This window comes from Podarcis erhardii (assembly GCF_964252035.2).
Source record: "Podarcis erhardii genome assembly, chromosome: Z".
Taxonomy (NCBI): Eukaryota; Metazoa; Chordata; class Lepidosauria; order Squamata; family Lacertidae; genus Podarcis; species Podarcis erhardii.
This window is the reverse complement of record NC_138504.1, coordinates 36,555,352-36,570,149: the sequence shown is the minus strand read 5'-3', so window position 1 is coordinate 36,570,149 and position 14,798 is coordinate 36,555,352. Positions and strand designations below refer to the sequence as shown.

The window sequence follows — 14,798 nt, the reverse complement described above, 5'->3', positions numbered from 1 at the left end:
CTCTTTAGCCTCAAAGGAAGGAAAAGGAAAATAAGATCAGTGGAAGACAAAGTAAAGTTCATGTATAAATATGAAGAAGACTCGCAGAAGGGACTTGGAAAAGAGTTAAGAGCATTGGACAGAAGATCACCGGGTTGATGGACTATAGGGAATTGGCGGATATGATTGGCAGAATCCGGGACCAGGGAGAAGAGTCGGTGGAAGAAGATTGGAAAAAGTTTAAAGACTATTTATAAAAATATTGTAAAATTAATGAGTGTTAGAAAAATGTTGGAAAGGAGCTATATGGCTTTAGTAGAAATGTTACAAGGAATTAAGTACAAATAGATTATTAAAGGGAAAATAAGGTTAAAATATGTTAAGACAATTGTATATTAAAGGGAAAAATAAGGTTAGAATATGTTAAGGTAAATTACAGGACAGAAAACAGAGGAAGATGGAAAGGAATTGCTGAAACAGTTAATTAAAGTGGAATACAAAAAGGGAGGTGTGAGGAGGTCGTTGAAACAAGTAAATGAAAGTTAAGATATTGAACTTATTAGATGTGTTTTAAATTGTGTTTGTTTGGTTTTGTTAATTTAATGTTTTGGGGTTGGCATTGTGTGGTGTTTTTATTTTTGTATTGTATTGTTTTGTTTAACTCTTTTTTACCCTTTCTTTTGTAGTCTTTAAAATGTTAATAAATATTATTTTTTTAAAAAAGAATCTTCCAACATTCAGCTTCATTTGATGTCCACGAGTTCTAGTGTTATGAGAGAGGGAGATATTTTCTTCTCTATGCACTTTCTCCATGCCATGCATAATTTTATAAACTTATATCATGATGGGTACAGGAGAGGATTCTTCTTTTGTCCATCATTGGAGAATCTGCTAATATTTTAGCTGAAAGTTCGTTGAGTGATTTTTGCCTGCCAGCTCCTGGCCACCGCTTATCACCCTGCCACTGTTAGAAGAGGAAGGAGCCAAATAGGTTTAAGTGGCAAGAGGGCTCAAAGATGCTAACCATATGGGAGGGGGAGACGGCAGGAGCTGACTGAAGAGGGGCCTTCCATCTTGCAAGACAAAAAGTCTGGGGCTGGCTCTATAAATGGAAAATGGAGGAAAATGGAGTCTGTGCCAAGCACCTGTATCAGACCCTGTGTTGCTGAGGACGAAGTACGGTGGCTCTGTGGCAGAGCACATTCTTTGCATGTAGAAATTTTCAGGTTTGATCCTTGGCATTTCTAGGGGGGAGCTCTGTCCAAAACCCTGAAGAGTGGCTGCCAGTCAGTGTAGACAGTACTGAGGTAGACCACAGTGGTCTGGCATTCTATAAGACAACTTCCTTTGTTACTGAGGTGATATATAGCAGGAAAGGGCTGTAGCTCAATGGCAGAGTGCCTGCACTGCAGGCAGAATGTCCCAGGTTTCATCCCTGTTGTCTCCAGGTACAGCTGGGAATGTCTCTTGAATGAAGCCTCCTGAGCTGCTGCTAGTCAGTGCTGACAATATTGGGAGAGTTTGACCAGGAGTCTGATGTGGTATAAGGTCGCTTCCAGTGCTCCTGAATTTGATGGAGGGTTGCAGCTCAGTGGTAGTATGCAGAACTTGAGTCAGAACAAAAAGCACTTAGAAGCCAAAGCTGGATCTGGGCCTTTGCAGTTTGAAAGAGCGGCTTTGCTCAGCAGCCCCTTTGCATTGTCTCTAAACGCCCCCTTGACTATTCCCACCCCCCAAACTCTGGTCAACAGAGGTGCTCTGCAGATTGTTCAGATTGCAAGGCTGCTAAAGGAACCCGTAGAGGACTCCAGTTTAAATTGGCTCCTCAAGCCTTAGCCAGGTGGACCCCCTGGCAGCCCACTAGCCTCTCTTGAAATGACACATCAAAGAGGGAAGTGGGAGTCTAGCTGTTTCTGAGAGCAGCATGAGGCACCTTTGTAAAATGACAGCCTCAAAGCTGCCAGTCCCAGCTCCAGCCGCGAGAGGCTGCATGAGGCTTTGACGCATCTCCCTGCGGGACCCGCAGACTTGCAAGGAACACGTTTTATTTCCTTTTGCTCTTCTTTCCCCCTCACCTGTGTGTGCGTGAATGCGCCTGCTTTTGAGTGGGATGGAGCTCAGGAGATGTTTGAGAAAAGACCTAAGTGGGTCATTTTGTTGCTCCCTTGCCTGCCTGTCATCAATTTGCCGTTAGAATAATAGAATAATAGAATTGTAGAGTTGGAAGGAACTCTGAGGGTCATCTAGTTCAACCCCCTACAATGCAGGAATCTCAGCTAAAGCATCCATGACAGGTGGACATCCAACCTCTGTTTAACAACCTCCAATGAAACAGAGTCCACCACCTTCCAAGGGAGACTGTTCCACTGTTGAACAGCTCTTACCATCAGAAAGTTCTTCTTGATGATGCATTGAAATCTCCTTTCTTGTAACTTGAAGCCATTGGTTCAGGTCCTACCCTCCAGAACGGGAGAAAACAAGTTTGCCCCGTAATTCACACGACAGCCTTTTAGGTATTTGAAAATAGCTACCATATCTCCTCTCAGTCTCCTCTTTCCAGGCTAAACATACCCAACTTCCTCAACCGTTCCTCATAAGGCTTTGTTTCCAGACTGTTAATCATCTTGGTTGCTCTCCGCTGCACACATTCTTCTCAGGCCCTTCTTCGTGTGTCTCTTCCACAAGGTCCGGAAGGTGGCAACATGAGTATGGGTCTTTTCTGCAGTGGAATGCTCTCCTCAGGGAGGCTCAGCTGACGCCTTCATTATACACCTTTAGGTGCCTGCCGGGTGAAAACTTTCCTCTATAACAAGGCCTTTTGACATGGATAGGCAAACTAATGCCTGGGGGCTGGATCTGGCCCAATCACCTTCTAAATCCAGCCCCTGGACAGTCCAGGAATCAGCTTGTTTTTACATGAGTAGAATGTGTCCTTTTATTTAAAATGCATCTCTGGGTTATTGGTGGGGCATAGGAATTTGTTCACCCCCCCCCCCCAAAAAAAATATAGTCTGGCCCCCCTCAAGGTCTGAGGGACAGTGGACCGGCCCCCCTGCTGAAAAAGTCTGCTGACCCCTGCCTTTTTACATGCCCTTTTAAAACATGTTGTGGAAGGGGATATTACTGGGCTATCTTTGTTTTTGTTCTTATTATGTATTTTCTGTTGAATAAAAAATAACAATAATTTGTTGATAGCCTCCTTTAATTGTGGCACTTGTTTTCTTAAAACCAGTCATGGAGTAGGGGCCTAAGCTGTCAGCTTCCTCCTCCTCAACCTCTGTGTTCCCCTTATTGAACTAAGCAGGAAAGAGGATGGGGGCAAAACTGGAATTAGGCCACATTCTCACCATGCATTTAAAGCCATCTGGTGTCGCTTTCTACAATCATAGCTTCCCCTCAAAAAATTCTGGGAGCTGGAGTTTGTTAAGGGTGCAGAGAGATGTTGGGTGTCACCCTTGTTTTCCCTCTTAAAGCTGCATTTCCCAATGGCTTGACAAGCAATTCCTCTGCCCAGAGAACTCTAGGAATTATTGGTCGCTCTGAGAGAGGATTAAGGGGTCTTCTCACAATCCTCAGCACCCCAAAGAAGCTCCCAGAATTCTTTGGGGGAAGCTTCAACTGTTTAAAGTATCATAGTGCTTTAAATATATGATAGGAATGTAACCTTAGTTGGATCTGCCTGTCATTGGCGATTTGCCTGGTTTGGCAGGCGTACAAGGAGCATGGCCTTCTGCGCTTGCCTGGTCTTCTGAGGAGGACTCTGATATAACAGACTTTAGCTTCCAGCTCAGATCTCCAGCTCCAGTTCCAAAAGCTCACTTCAGGGGGACATCCAGGCCTGGAAAATGTACACTCCATACCTGGGGAAAGGCCATAGAAATGTGCTTTGCATGCAGAAGATCTCAAGTTCAGTCCCTAGCACCTGGAGTTGCCAGCATCTCCAGTTAAAAAACAAACCAAGCTGTAATGGACATAGGAAGCTGCTTTAGTCCATTGGTCCATCTAGCTCAATACTGTCTACACTGACTGACAGAAACTCTCCAGTGTTTCAGACAGGGAGTCTTTTCCTGGAGATGCCAGGAATTAAACCCGGGACCTTCTGCACCCAAAAAAGCAGATGCTGTGCCATTGAGCCACACCCCTTCCACAAGGCAGTGCTTAAAATTGTGTACCACTTTAGAGTAGGTGTTCCCTATTGTGCTAGAGGCAAGGGTGATTGCCTCTTTTATGATGGGGCTTCCCACCTGCAGTTTTTGAAAATACTTAAATTTAGAATAATGTGTGTGCATTTTATATAAAAATGTTGCCTGATTAGTCAAGAGTGTTTTTTAAAAAACCAGTTAACCCCACCAACTGTACATTTCAGTTCTACTGGTTAGCTGACAATGTGTTTCTTTCACTGGCTGGAGTGGTGGAAGCTTTCTGTTTTTCTTTTGTGTGTCATTTTCTTGCAAAGGGTTTGATCCCTCCAGCTGTTTTTTTTTTTTTTAAGGGGGGTATTCAAACACAGAAAGTGCAGTAATTCTCTTTGAACTGCTTTGTGGATATTAAACTCACCGTATTTTTTTCTTTATTTTTTTAGAAAATCCCTGACGCTCTGTGGGCTGAACTGATTGTGGAACGTTTGCAGATTGAGGACTGTATTCACAGCGTAAGTGTGGCTCTTGCTGGATGAGATTGTTCATGGGGTGAGGTGGGATAGGTGACGTGGGAGTTTGTGCTGGGGATGGGATTGATTCCCCAAGGTTGCTGTAGGGAATTTGGAGTATGATTAACAGCATAAATGGGGAAGCTGAAGGTACACATATGTTAATTGTCTGGCTACCAAGACGACCAAAGGAGGAGCAGCCGTGTAGTTCTGTTGACTGCCGCAGGCGACTGGCAGAGTCCTGAGTGGGCAAACCTGTTACAAACAGGCAACATTAAGAAGCAAACAAACCAACCATTTCATGGATCTTTCCCCCCAAAAATTGTGCATTCATTATAGTGTTGTTTATTTATTTATTTTTAATTTCATATCCTGCTCTTCCTCTTCAGCAAACAGATTTATTTATTTATTTATTTAATAACATTTATGCACTGCTTGATTGTAAAAAACAAAAATATCAGTGCAATTAAAAATTTAAACTTGCAAGACTATTTGGTACCTCCATATCTGGTCCTTGATCTGTGGGGTGCCTGATCCTTCCTTGAAGGACTCAATGTCTAGCATCAGGTCTAGGCTGGGCATGACACTACTTGTGATTCTCAGCAACTGATATTCAGAGGCATACTTCCTCTGACAGTGGAGGGAAAACATAAGAAGAGCCTTCTGGATCGGACCAAAGGCCCATCTAGTCCAGCATCCTGTTCTCACAGGGGCCAACAAGATGTATCATGGTAGCACTCTTCCTGCTTCGGATTCCCAATAAATGGTCTTCAGGGGCATACTGCTTCCAGCGATGGAGGTAGAACATTCCTAGCTGTACTGGCTTCACTGGTCAGATCTGTGTGTCTCTGGACACACACACCTTTTAGAGGCACTTCAGATCCACTGCCGCAGGAGATGGCCACCTTGCTTTGCCTCCTGGTAGGGGCTGCTGTCTCCCTTTGCTCAAGGAGCCCTATTTAAATCAACACCAGTATCTTTGAAGGTATATTTATGTAACATGGTATGAATTAATAAAGATGTTTATAAATACCATAATGCATATTTAACTAAAGGTATGTTAATCAAGGAGATGGGATTTATGCCAAGAAAAGGAAAATAAATAAGAATTTGGGGGGAGACCAATCAGGGTGTTTATAATTAGTTCCTGCCATGACTTTCCCTCTCTCTGTCCCTCTAAGAGGTGATTATTACAAAGAGAATCTAAAACATGAAGGCATCACCTTGCAAAAGGTAGTAGCCATTTACCAGCATACCTACCAATTTTGGAACAATTAAAATAAGAGGCTGTTCCTCTTTCCCTCAGCCTTACCCCACTCACCTGAGACCTCTTTGACTGTCCTTGAGTCCCAGCAGCCCTCATGAAAGGAAATAGGAAGAGGCTACTGACTAGATGGGCAGTCGGCATATCCTTGTGTCTCTCACAATTCCCTCGTATTTCAGGAACATCATCACTGCTGGATCAGGCCAGTGGCCCCTCTAGTCCAGCATCCTGTTCTCACAGTGGCCAACCAGATGCCTTAAAGGGAAATTTGCAAGCAGGACTTGAGCACAACAGCAGCTCTCTCTACTTGTGATTCCCAGCAACTGGCATTCATAGACATACTCCCACTGACTGTGGAGATTAACCTATAGCCATCATGACCAGTAGCCATTGATAGCCTTATCTTCCATGAATCTTTCCTCTTTTAAAGCCACACACATTGGTGGTCACCACTGCCTCTTGTAAATGGATGGAAAACGGATGGAAAGAGAGAGTTGCAGGATGAATAAAAATATTGGAAGGATAAGAATATTAGAAGAGGATAAAGAATAGAATAATGGGTGGCAATTTCTTTGACGATATGCAGCATAAAAAAGGGAAAATAGGAAGCCATGGGGGTGGGGGGGGCGGGGTCTAAAGGGAATGGATGGAAGAAAATATGTAGAATATGTATGTGATGAAACTTTGAAAAATAATAAGGGGGGAGGCGAGAATATTAGAAGAGCTAGATCAGATGAAAGGGCCATCTAGTCCAGCATCCTGTTCTCATAGTAACCAGCCACAGTGACCAACCTTATCCTTGCACAACAGAACATTCTCTCCCTCCCACACCACCTAAATATGTCCTGAGGGTTCCCTCAACCCTCCTGAGCAGATTTTGGCATGGCAAAGTGCACAGTGAGGGGAAAGAAAGGAGGAAATCCTGTTGGGTAACCCCTAACCCTTGGGCTAGCTCAGGAATTTTGTTGAATTTTGCCCTGAGTCTCCCTGATCATTATCTGGTACTCTAACCACTACACCACACTGACTTTTATTTTTACTTCATTTACAGCTTTTCATTTTGTAATAGGTTGCATCAAAGATATAAGAAAGCTAATTCTTTTTAGCTCATTAACTTTTAAAAGCCTTTTTCTTATCTGTTTTCTGTTTTAAAATGGCCAATCATTACATTTTTAGGGTGCCATTTTATACACTCTCTCTCTCTCTGTCCCTCCCTTTCTATCAACTACAAGAAAATTGCATCAGTTCTTTTGAATTGTTCGAGGAAAAGGGAGGTGAGAGATTTGAAGGGAAATCTAAATGACTGGAAAGTGGTTGTCAGTTTGCCCGTACAAAATACCGTGCACCTTAATCCATAATTTATCTGCTCATTTTGAATTTGCAAAGTAGAATTAAACTTTTGCATTGCAAATGACTTGCGCTTGAATTATTTGGGTCTGCCTGATTTCTCTTAGAGCTCTTTAAAGCTGAGCTGCTTCAGTAATTTATCTGTTTATTTATCCTTCTCCCCACCCCACCCCTTCACTGATGATGAATAGATAGATATTTATCCCACAGGGCCAAATATCTAGTGTGGTTTTCTTGTATTTGCATAAATGTGTATTAATGCACACAGGAATTAGACCTCTGAGGCTTCATTCAGACATCATGCCAAACCATGGTTCAGGAAGCTTAATGATGGTTTGACATAATGTTAAGATTAATAAAAGGAGGGTTGCTTTGTGATACACTGGCAGAGCAGAATTTAAAAAAATGGGTTGGCAAATGTCTGAATTGACAATTGATCCAGATTCATAGAAGCCACCACACTCAGAGATGGATGGGCCAATCAGATGGCAAGCAAAAGGAGATAGACTCCTCTAAACCATGGTTTGCTTGGGAACCTGTGACTATAGTTTACGACTTTACATTCTAATCCATGGGTACAAAACTGAAAGGACAATATGCTGCAGTGCTCACTGACGCAAATCTCTTTTTTGCAGCTCAACACAATTCAGGGCAAAATACTTCTTCAGGAACTATGAACAAAAACAATGGACTTGTTCTTCTTATTGTAGTGATGGCCACCAGCTTGAATGGCTTTAAGGGAGGACAAATTAATGGAGGATAAGGCTGTCTCTTACCAGAGGCAGTCTGCCTCTGAATAACAGTTGCTGGGAAGTGGGGAGAGTTGCTGTTGCATTCAGGCAGGCATCCCATAATGCAGGCATCCCATAATGGACATTTGGTTGACCAGAGTAAGAACAGAATGCTGGATTCAATTAACCTTTGACCTGATCAAGCAGGGCTCTTCTAATGTTCTTACAATGATGGGTATCTTGCTCAGCCAGGCCTCAGCCCTGGTCAATATCTAGTGTGGTGCTTGTGACCTCAGCTCATGCTACCACCCCTATCCTTGGACAACAGCTGTAGCACATACACACAGAAATCGTCTTGGTGCTTAGTGCCTTATAAGTGCAAACCTTTTTTGATAGCACTTTTTAAATGTCCACCTTGAAGAGAAAACACGCTACATCTGGAGCTTGTGGCTTTCTGGAATAGAAAACCTCCCCCCACCCCACCCCAAAATATTTGAATCTTGCAGAGGCCGTCAGCTTGCTTCTTGAGCCAGATTTATGCTGCTGTGGTTCATAACACAAGTCAGTATATTATCCTGGAAAAAAATGTTAATAGATTGCCAGGAGTGGGCCACCAGCCCACTGTACTACCAGCTGTTTGTTTTATTTCTCCTGGTGGTGTCATTCAGCTGGCATTAATTGCCCAGCTTTCATCCTGCCGATGGTAGGAATGCCGGATTTTGTGTGCCGTTGTTTTGACACTCTCAGGTTTATAGATGTCGCTTGTATCCTCGGAGGAACACGGTTTTATTGATCAATGGCTCTTCCGGGACCCCGTAGGGCTTGTTCTGAAAATCCAAATGCAGTTAGGGTGCTGAGGGATCACGCAGGGAGTGGTGGTGGTCATAGCAAACCGAGAAAACTTAAGGCAGGCATTATGTTCTGGAGCAAGCTATGTGTGGGAATGGGAACTGGGGCTGCTGTGCCTTATGAGGTTCGCATAAGGTCCTTGCAGCCCCACTGGCTGTTCCTTGAAGCCACAGCTGTGCTGGTTTAGTGTGGTAGCAGAGTTAATTTATAGGAACTAAAGAAGCCCTGGTGAGGAATCATTTGAAGACCTTCACACAAAACCTTGCCGAGTCCACCAGCGTAGTTATGGCCTGCTCAAAACTATGCTGTGAGGAAATAAATAGGTCATGTTCACACTATGCATTTCAAAGAACTCTTATATCAATTTAACAGAAAAAATATTGGGAACTTTAATTTGTTAAAGGATGCTGAGAATTGTTAGGAGATCCTCTTCACAGAGCTACAATTCCCAGTACCCTTAATTACATTCCAGTTAGAAATCTCTTCCCATGAAGCATCTCCAATTGATTTTATCATACAATAAAAAGTATAAAACAATTACATACGGTATATAAAAAGCATGTTTTCCTACAATTCTTATCTTTTCCTTCATTTGAGAAAGAAAAAAGAAAGAAATTGTATCCCAAACTTTCCAAAACGATGAACTCAGTCACCCAGAAATTGAACAAATGCAGTAACTCGGAGGTGAGGTAGCTGCCCCAAAGAAACAAAGTGTGGTGTATGTGTGTGTGGTAGAAGCCCACACCCATGCTGCTTTCCTAAAGCTACCCTGCTTAGCTGAGGTGTAGTGGTGGTGACCAAGCTGTTGTCAGGTTGAAGTGGAGTCAGCTGACAATTTGGTTTGATTCTGCATGTAGGATGAGTGAGTGGCACTATTTTTTCCTTCATCTCCAGCACCAGAATGTCTTGGGTCTGCCCTATACACACATGTGCCACCCCCCAGCTGTTTCCTGCTCCCAACAACATGCAAGTTTATTCTGCCACACGCCATTGTTGCAATATTAGTGCATATCTTGCCTGTGGACTTTCCATTGGGGCATCTGGTTGGCCACTGTGAGAACGGGATGATGGACTGGATGGACCATTGGCCTGATCCAGCAGGGCTGTTCTTATGATTTTCTCATGCTATCTCCTTTTTTGCAGAGGGACTGGGATGGGGGGAAAATCCAGATTGAGGGCGGGGAAAGTGTGGGGAAGACACTGACTTGGAGGAGAACACCATGTGTACAATGGAAAAATTAATGGAGGCACAGGAAGCTTACCATTCACATTAAACCACTGTATGGATGAGCTCTTAAATGACTGGGGTATGTGCATGGTGCCCTGTTTCAAAGTAGATCAAATGGGAGAGGCAGACAGACATGTGGGACCAAGTGTGAAGGATCTTTTATTCCGTTTATTCAAGCGTCTGGGGATTATTTGCCTGTGTGGGGAAGCATTCTCTCCCTCCCAATTGCTTCGCAAAGAAACAAATCCTTAGCTTGTGAAGGTACTAATTAGCCTTTAATGGCAGTCAGGAGGGCAGGAACGACCAGCATTTGCACAAAGCCTGACTTGCCTCGATGGACTCTGTGCTGTTCCTTCATCCTTGGCTCCCAAGCCACAATCCTTCCCCCTCTCCCTCCCCCCACTGTTGTCTTCTTATCCTCCCCCCCCCCTTTTTATCGTTGACATCTGTTTGGAGCTTGTCCCTTCTGTGATACCATCCTACTTGCAGCTGTTCCAGACCTCCGGCTCTGAGCCATGTGCAAGGGGGGGGGGCGCCCTGAGCATACGGCCCTTTTGATGTGTGATAAAACAGAACTGAGCCACTGGGGGCATGGCGAAGGAAATGCAGCGGAATATCAATAAACCCTGTGCCGAGCGGAGCTGCACCTCGGCGGCAGGCTAGACATTTCACTGAAGTGTCAAGCCGACGGATAATGTATTCTAATTAGGGATTGGCTGGGGCCTTGGAACTGGGAAACCTTGGGGGGGGGGCTGAGGTGGAGAATGACCCATATATCTAACTGTTTTAGAGAGGGCTTATTTATAATGTATTAGCATGGCGCCTTAATTACAAGCAACTTGTTTGTTGAGCTACCTTCTTGGATTATTATTATTTAGTTATTTCATTTCATTTGTTGTTGCTTTGCTTAGAGCCTTGAACTGTGAAATCACAAACTTTATAGACTGGGATGTAGGAACCAGCTTCATATGTGATCTCAGGGGTGGTGTGTTTCTACTTGTGGGGTAGCAAATGTGTGTTTGTTTGCATGGAACTTAGTGGGCAAAAATCAGTGACCTCAGCCACGGAGAATTTTTGCGATCTCCAACTTTGGTCTCCAATTCTGAATTGAATGGTCTTTTGGTGAGTATTAGCCATGCTGGCTTGGGACTGATGGGAGGGAGTTGGAGTTCAACAATAACTAGAGAGCTACGGGTTCCCCATTCCTGTGCTAAGGTACATTACTTTGCTGATTTCAAAATGTGGTCAGCCAGCCCTGATGGATCTGGGAGCCCTCATGTTCTGTTGGATGAGGCTGGGGACATTCACCCTAAAATCCTACATTGATGCCATCACAAATAAGAATGTAAGAGCCCTGCTGGATCAGACCAGTCTAGTCCAACATCCTGTCCTCATGGTAGCCAACTGGATGCCCATTATGTAAAGCCCGCAAGCAGGACCTGAGCACAACAGCACTCTTCCTACTTGTGATTCCCATACTGCTTCTGACAATGGAGGTAGAACATAGTCATCATGGCTAGCTATTGATAGCTTTCTCCATGAATTTGTCTATTCATCTTTTAAAGCCATCCAGGTTTTTGTCCATCACTACCTATTGTGGGAGTGAATTAGAATGTAAGAAGAGATTCTTGCATGGCACGAGGTTGGACTAGATGACCCTCAAGATCCCTTCCAACTCTATGATTCTATGATTCTGCTGGATCAGGCCAATGACACATAGTCCAGAATCTTTTTTTTGGGGGGGGGGGCTCCCTCGGGAGGGATTCTCTTTTTTTTTTTATAAATAATTTTTATTAATTTTACAACATAAACAAAAAACAAACAAACATAACACGACTTCCCCATACCTCCCATTCACTGCATCCTTGTTTTGAAATTTTTTAGCAATCCTTCATCCATTTTTATATTTAATTCTCTTTAAAATTTTCTTAAGCTTAAATTTTTACAGCTGTAATTCTTTATATCAAATCCCTTGACATCTTAACATTCCGAAATTTTACAACAATTTTTAAGATAAATTTTAAATTTTTTCCAGTCCTCTTCCACTGTCTCTCTCCTCTGGTCACGAATTCTGCCGGTCATCTCTGCCAGTCCCATAAATTCAGTCACCTTGGTCTGCCATTCTTCCAGAGTAGGTAGTTCTTTAGTCTTCCAGTACTTTGCCAAAAGAATTCTTGCTGCTGTTGTTGCGTACATAAAAAATGTTCTATCTTTCTTTGGAATCATTTGGCCTACCATGCCCAAGAGAAAAGCCTCCGGTTTCTTTGCAAATGTCCACTTAAGGATTTTCTTAATTTCATTATAGATCATTTCCCAGTAGGCCTTAATCTTCGGGCAGGTCCACCAAAGATGATAAAAAGTTCCTTCGCATTCATTACACTTCCAACAGTTGTTATTGGGCAAATGATATATCTTTGCAAGCTTGACTGGGGTCATGTACCACCTATAGATCATTTTCATTATATTCTCTTTTAAGGCACTACATGCCGTGAATTTAATACCTGTGGTCCATAACTGCTCCCAGTCAGCAAACATAATATCATGGCCAATATTGTGCCCACTTAATCATAGCTGATTTGACCGTTTCATCCTGTGTGTTCCATTTTAGCAGCAAATTATACATTCTAGACAAATTCTTAGTATTGGGTTCTAACAATTCTGTTTCTAGCTTTGACCTCTCCTTCTGGAATCCTAGTTTCCTGTCCTGCTTAAAGGTCTCATTAATCTGGTAATAATGTAACCAATCTCGGACTTTAGGTTTTAATTTCTCAAAACTCTGTAGTTTCAACTTTTCACCATCATATTCTATAATTTCACAATATTTTGGCCAGTCTGAATCCATGTTCAGTCTTTTTACCGCCTTAGCTTCCATTGGTGACAACCACCTGGGGGTTTTACTCTCCAACAAATCTTTATATCGATTCCATACATTATAGAGTGCTTTCCTGACAATATGGTTTTTAAAGTTTCTATGAACCTTTACCTTGTCGTACCATAAATATGCATGCCAACCAAAGTTATTGTCGTAGCCTTCCAGATCCAAGATATCTGTATTCTCAAGAAGTAGCCATTGTTTCAGCCAGCAAAAAGCTGCTGCTTCATAATAAAGTCTTAAGTCCGGCAGGGCGAAACCCCCTCTATCCTTTGCATCAGTCAAAATCTTAAATTTTATTCTGGGCTTTTTGCCCTGCCAGACAAATTTAGATATATCTTTCTGCCACTTCTTGAAACAGTCCATCTTATCTAAAATTTGCAATGTCTGGAACAAAAATAACAATCTCGGCAATACTTACCTGGCAGGGGAGACACCTTGATCATAGTCCAGAATCTTAGAATCATAGAATCATAGAGTTGGAAGAGACCACAAGGGCCATCGAGTCCAACCCCCTGCCAAGCAGGAAACACCATCAGAGCACTCTTGTTCTCATAGTGGCTAACCAGATGCCCTAATGTGAAGCCTACAAGCAATGCCTGAACACAACAGCACTCTCCTCTCCTGTAGTTTCTAGCAGCTGGTATTCAGAAACATTTACTGCCTCCAACTATGGAGTTAAATTAATAATAAATTAAAAAGTTTAATTATGCACTGTGTGAAGAAGTACCTTCTATTGTCTGTCCTGAATCTTCCACCATTTCACTCCATTGAATATCCAGAAGTTCTAGTATTATGACAGAGGAAGAAAAACTCAATTGAAAACCTTAAAGTCAATTAATCACAGTAATTGTTCACTGTGTATTTACTAAATCATTTCCTCCTTCCTTAAAATTACTTTGATTTATTTCTTAATCTACTACAGATGCTTGTGTGCTTGTGCTTGTACAGTTGAAATCAAACACTACAAAGATAATCTCAAGTGAACTGGAGCTGAACCAATTTGATTGCACAGGCTGAACCTTTTTTATCTTGAACCAGAACCAAACTGGGACACCTTCAGTTGTGCCTGAACCAAAAAATAAAACAAAATTAATGGTTTGACTCCCTGATTAATTTTTTTTTCAATGAAGTAGGTTTATAAATTTGTATTCTGTGAGAAAGTGCAGTAAAAGATACATACAGTATTTAAATATGAAATCTCCACACAGATTTTTAAAAAAGCACATATTAATGTGGAAGCAGGAGAGAACTTTTACAAATTATCACACAAGGAAATGGATGCAGACTGGAAACATCCATCCATCCCTACTTGCAGAGAATGTGCTCTGTCACTGAACTGTGATTCATTTATGCAGTCTTATAAACAGCCATTTTAGATTGCTTGATACTATTTTGCCTCATCTAGCTGGTTCTGCTTGTCATTGGCTTTGGCTTCATCTGTCTTTTGCTGTGGCTAAACCCGCTCTTTGACCTCCCTGCCTTCTGCCCTGCCAATTCCAATGGGCAACAGTCACCAGCGCCTGTCAGCCATATAGGATATGGACCTTTCTTCTCCCCCACCTCTTTCAAATACTAGGACTTCCTTAATGTAGGTGCTGTTTTGGTTGCAGACACGATGCTGGGAGGTGCAGTGGTGACAGTGGACGGTTTCCATGATACCCTTGCCTCAAGACTGTTTTCCCATTTCCTGAAGAAATCCGTGGCATAGCATGTTAGTAAAACTGGGCTAATTAGGGAGTTGCCAGCAGACAGTTGTGTTTTTCAGTAATTAGAATGTTTTGGTTTCTTCCTCACGGGATATGTTTCCCTTGAACAGTTCTGCAGCTTTTGGGGTCCCCTATTGATTAAAGATGCAAGTTAAGGTAGGAACTGGTAAT

The 14,798-nt window shown here is 42.6% G+C and overlaps 1 protein-coding gene across 5 annotated transcripts in view; it reads left to right on the top strand.

The window, feature by feature from the left end:
• AK8 (adenylate kinase 8) overlaps positions 1–14,798 on the top strand; it is a 103,883-nt gene that overhangs the window by 27,135 nt on the left and 61,950 nt on the right. For all 5 annotated transcript variants that reach the window (XR_014152540.1, XM_081847148.1, XM_081847147.1 and 2 more), the window contains one exon: positions 4,562–4,630. Coding sequence is in view for 4 of the 5 variants with exons in the window: in XM_081847148.1 (XP_081703274.1) it covers positions 4,562–4,630 (69 nt within the window). In the remaining variant the exon portion in view is untranslated. The remainder of the gene's footprint in view (positions 1–4,561; positions 4,631–14,798) is intronic.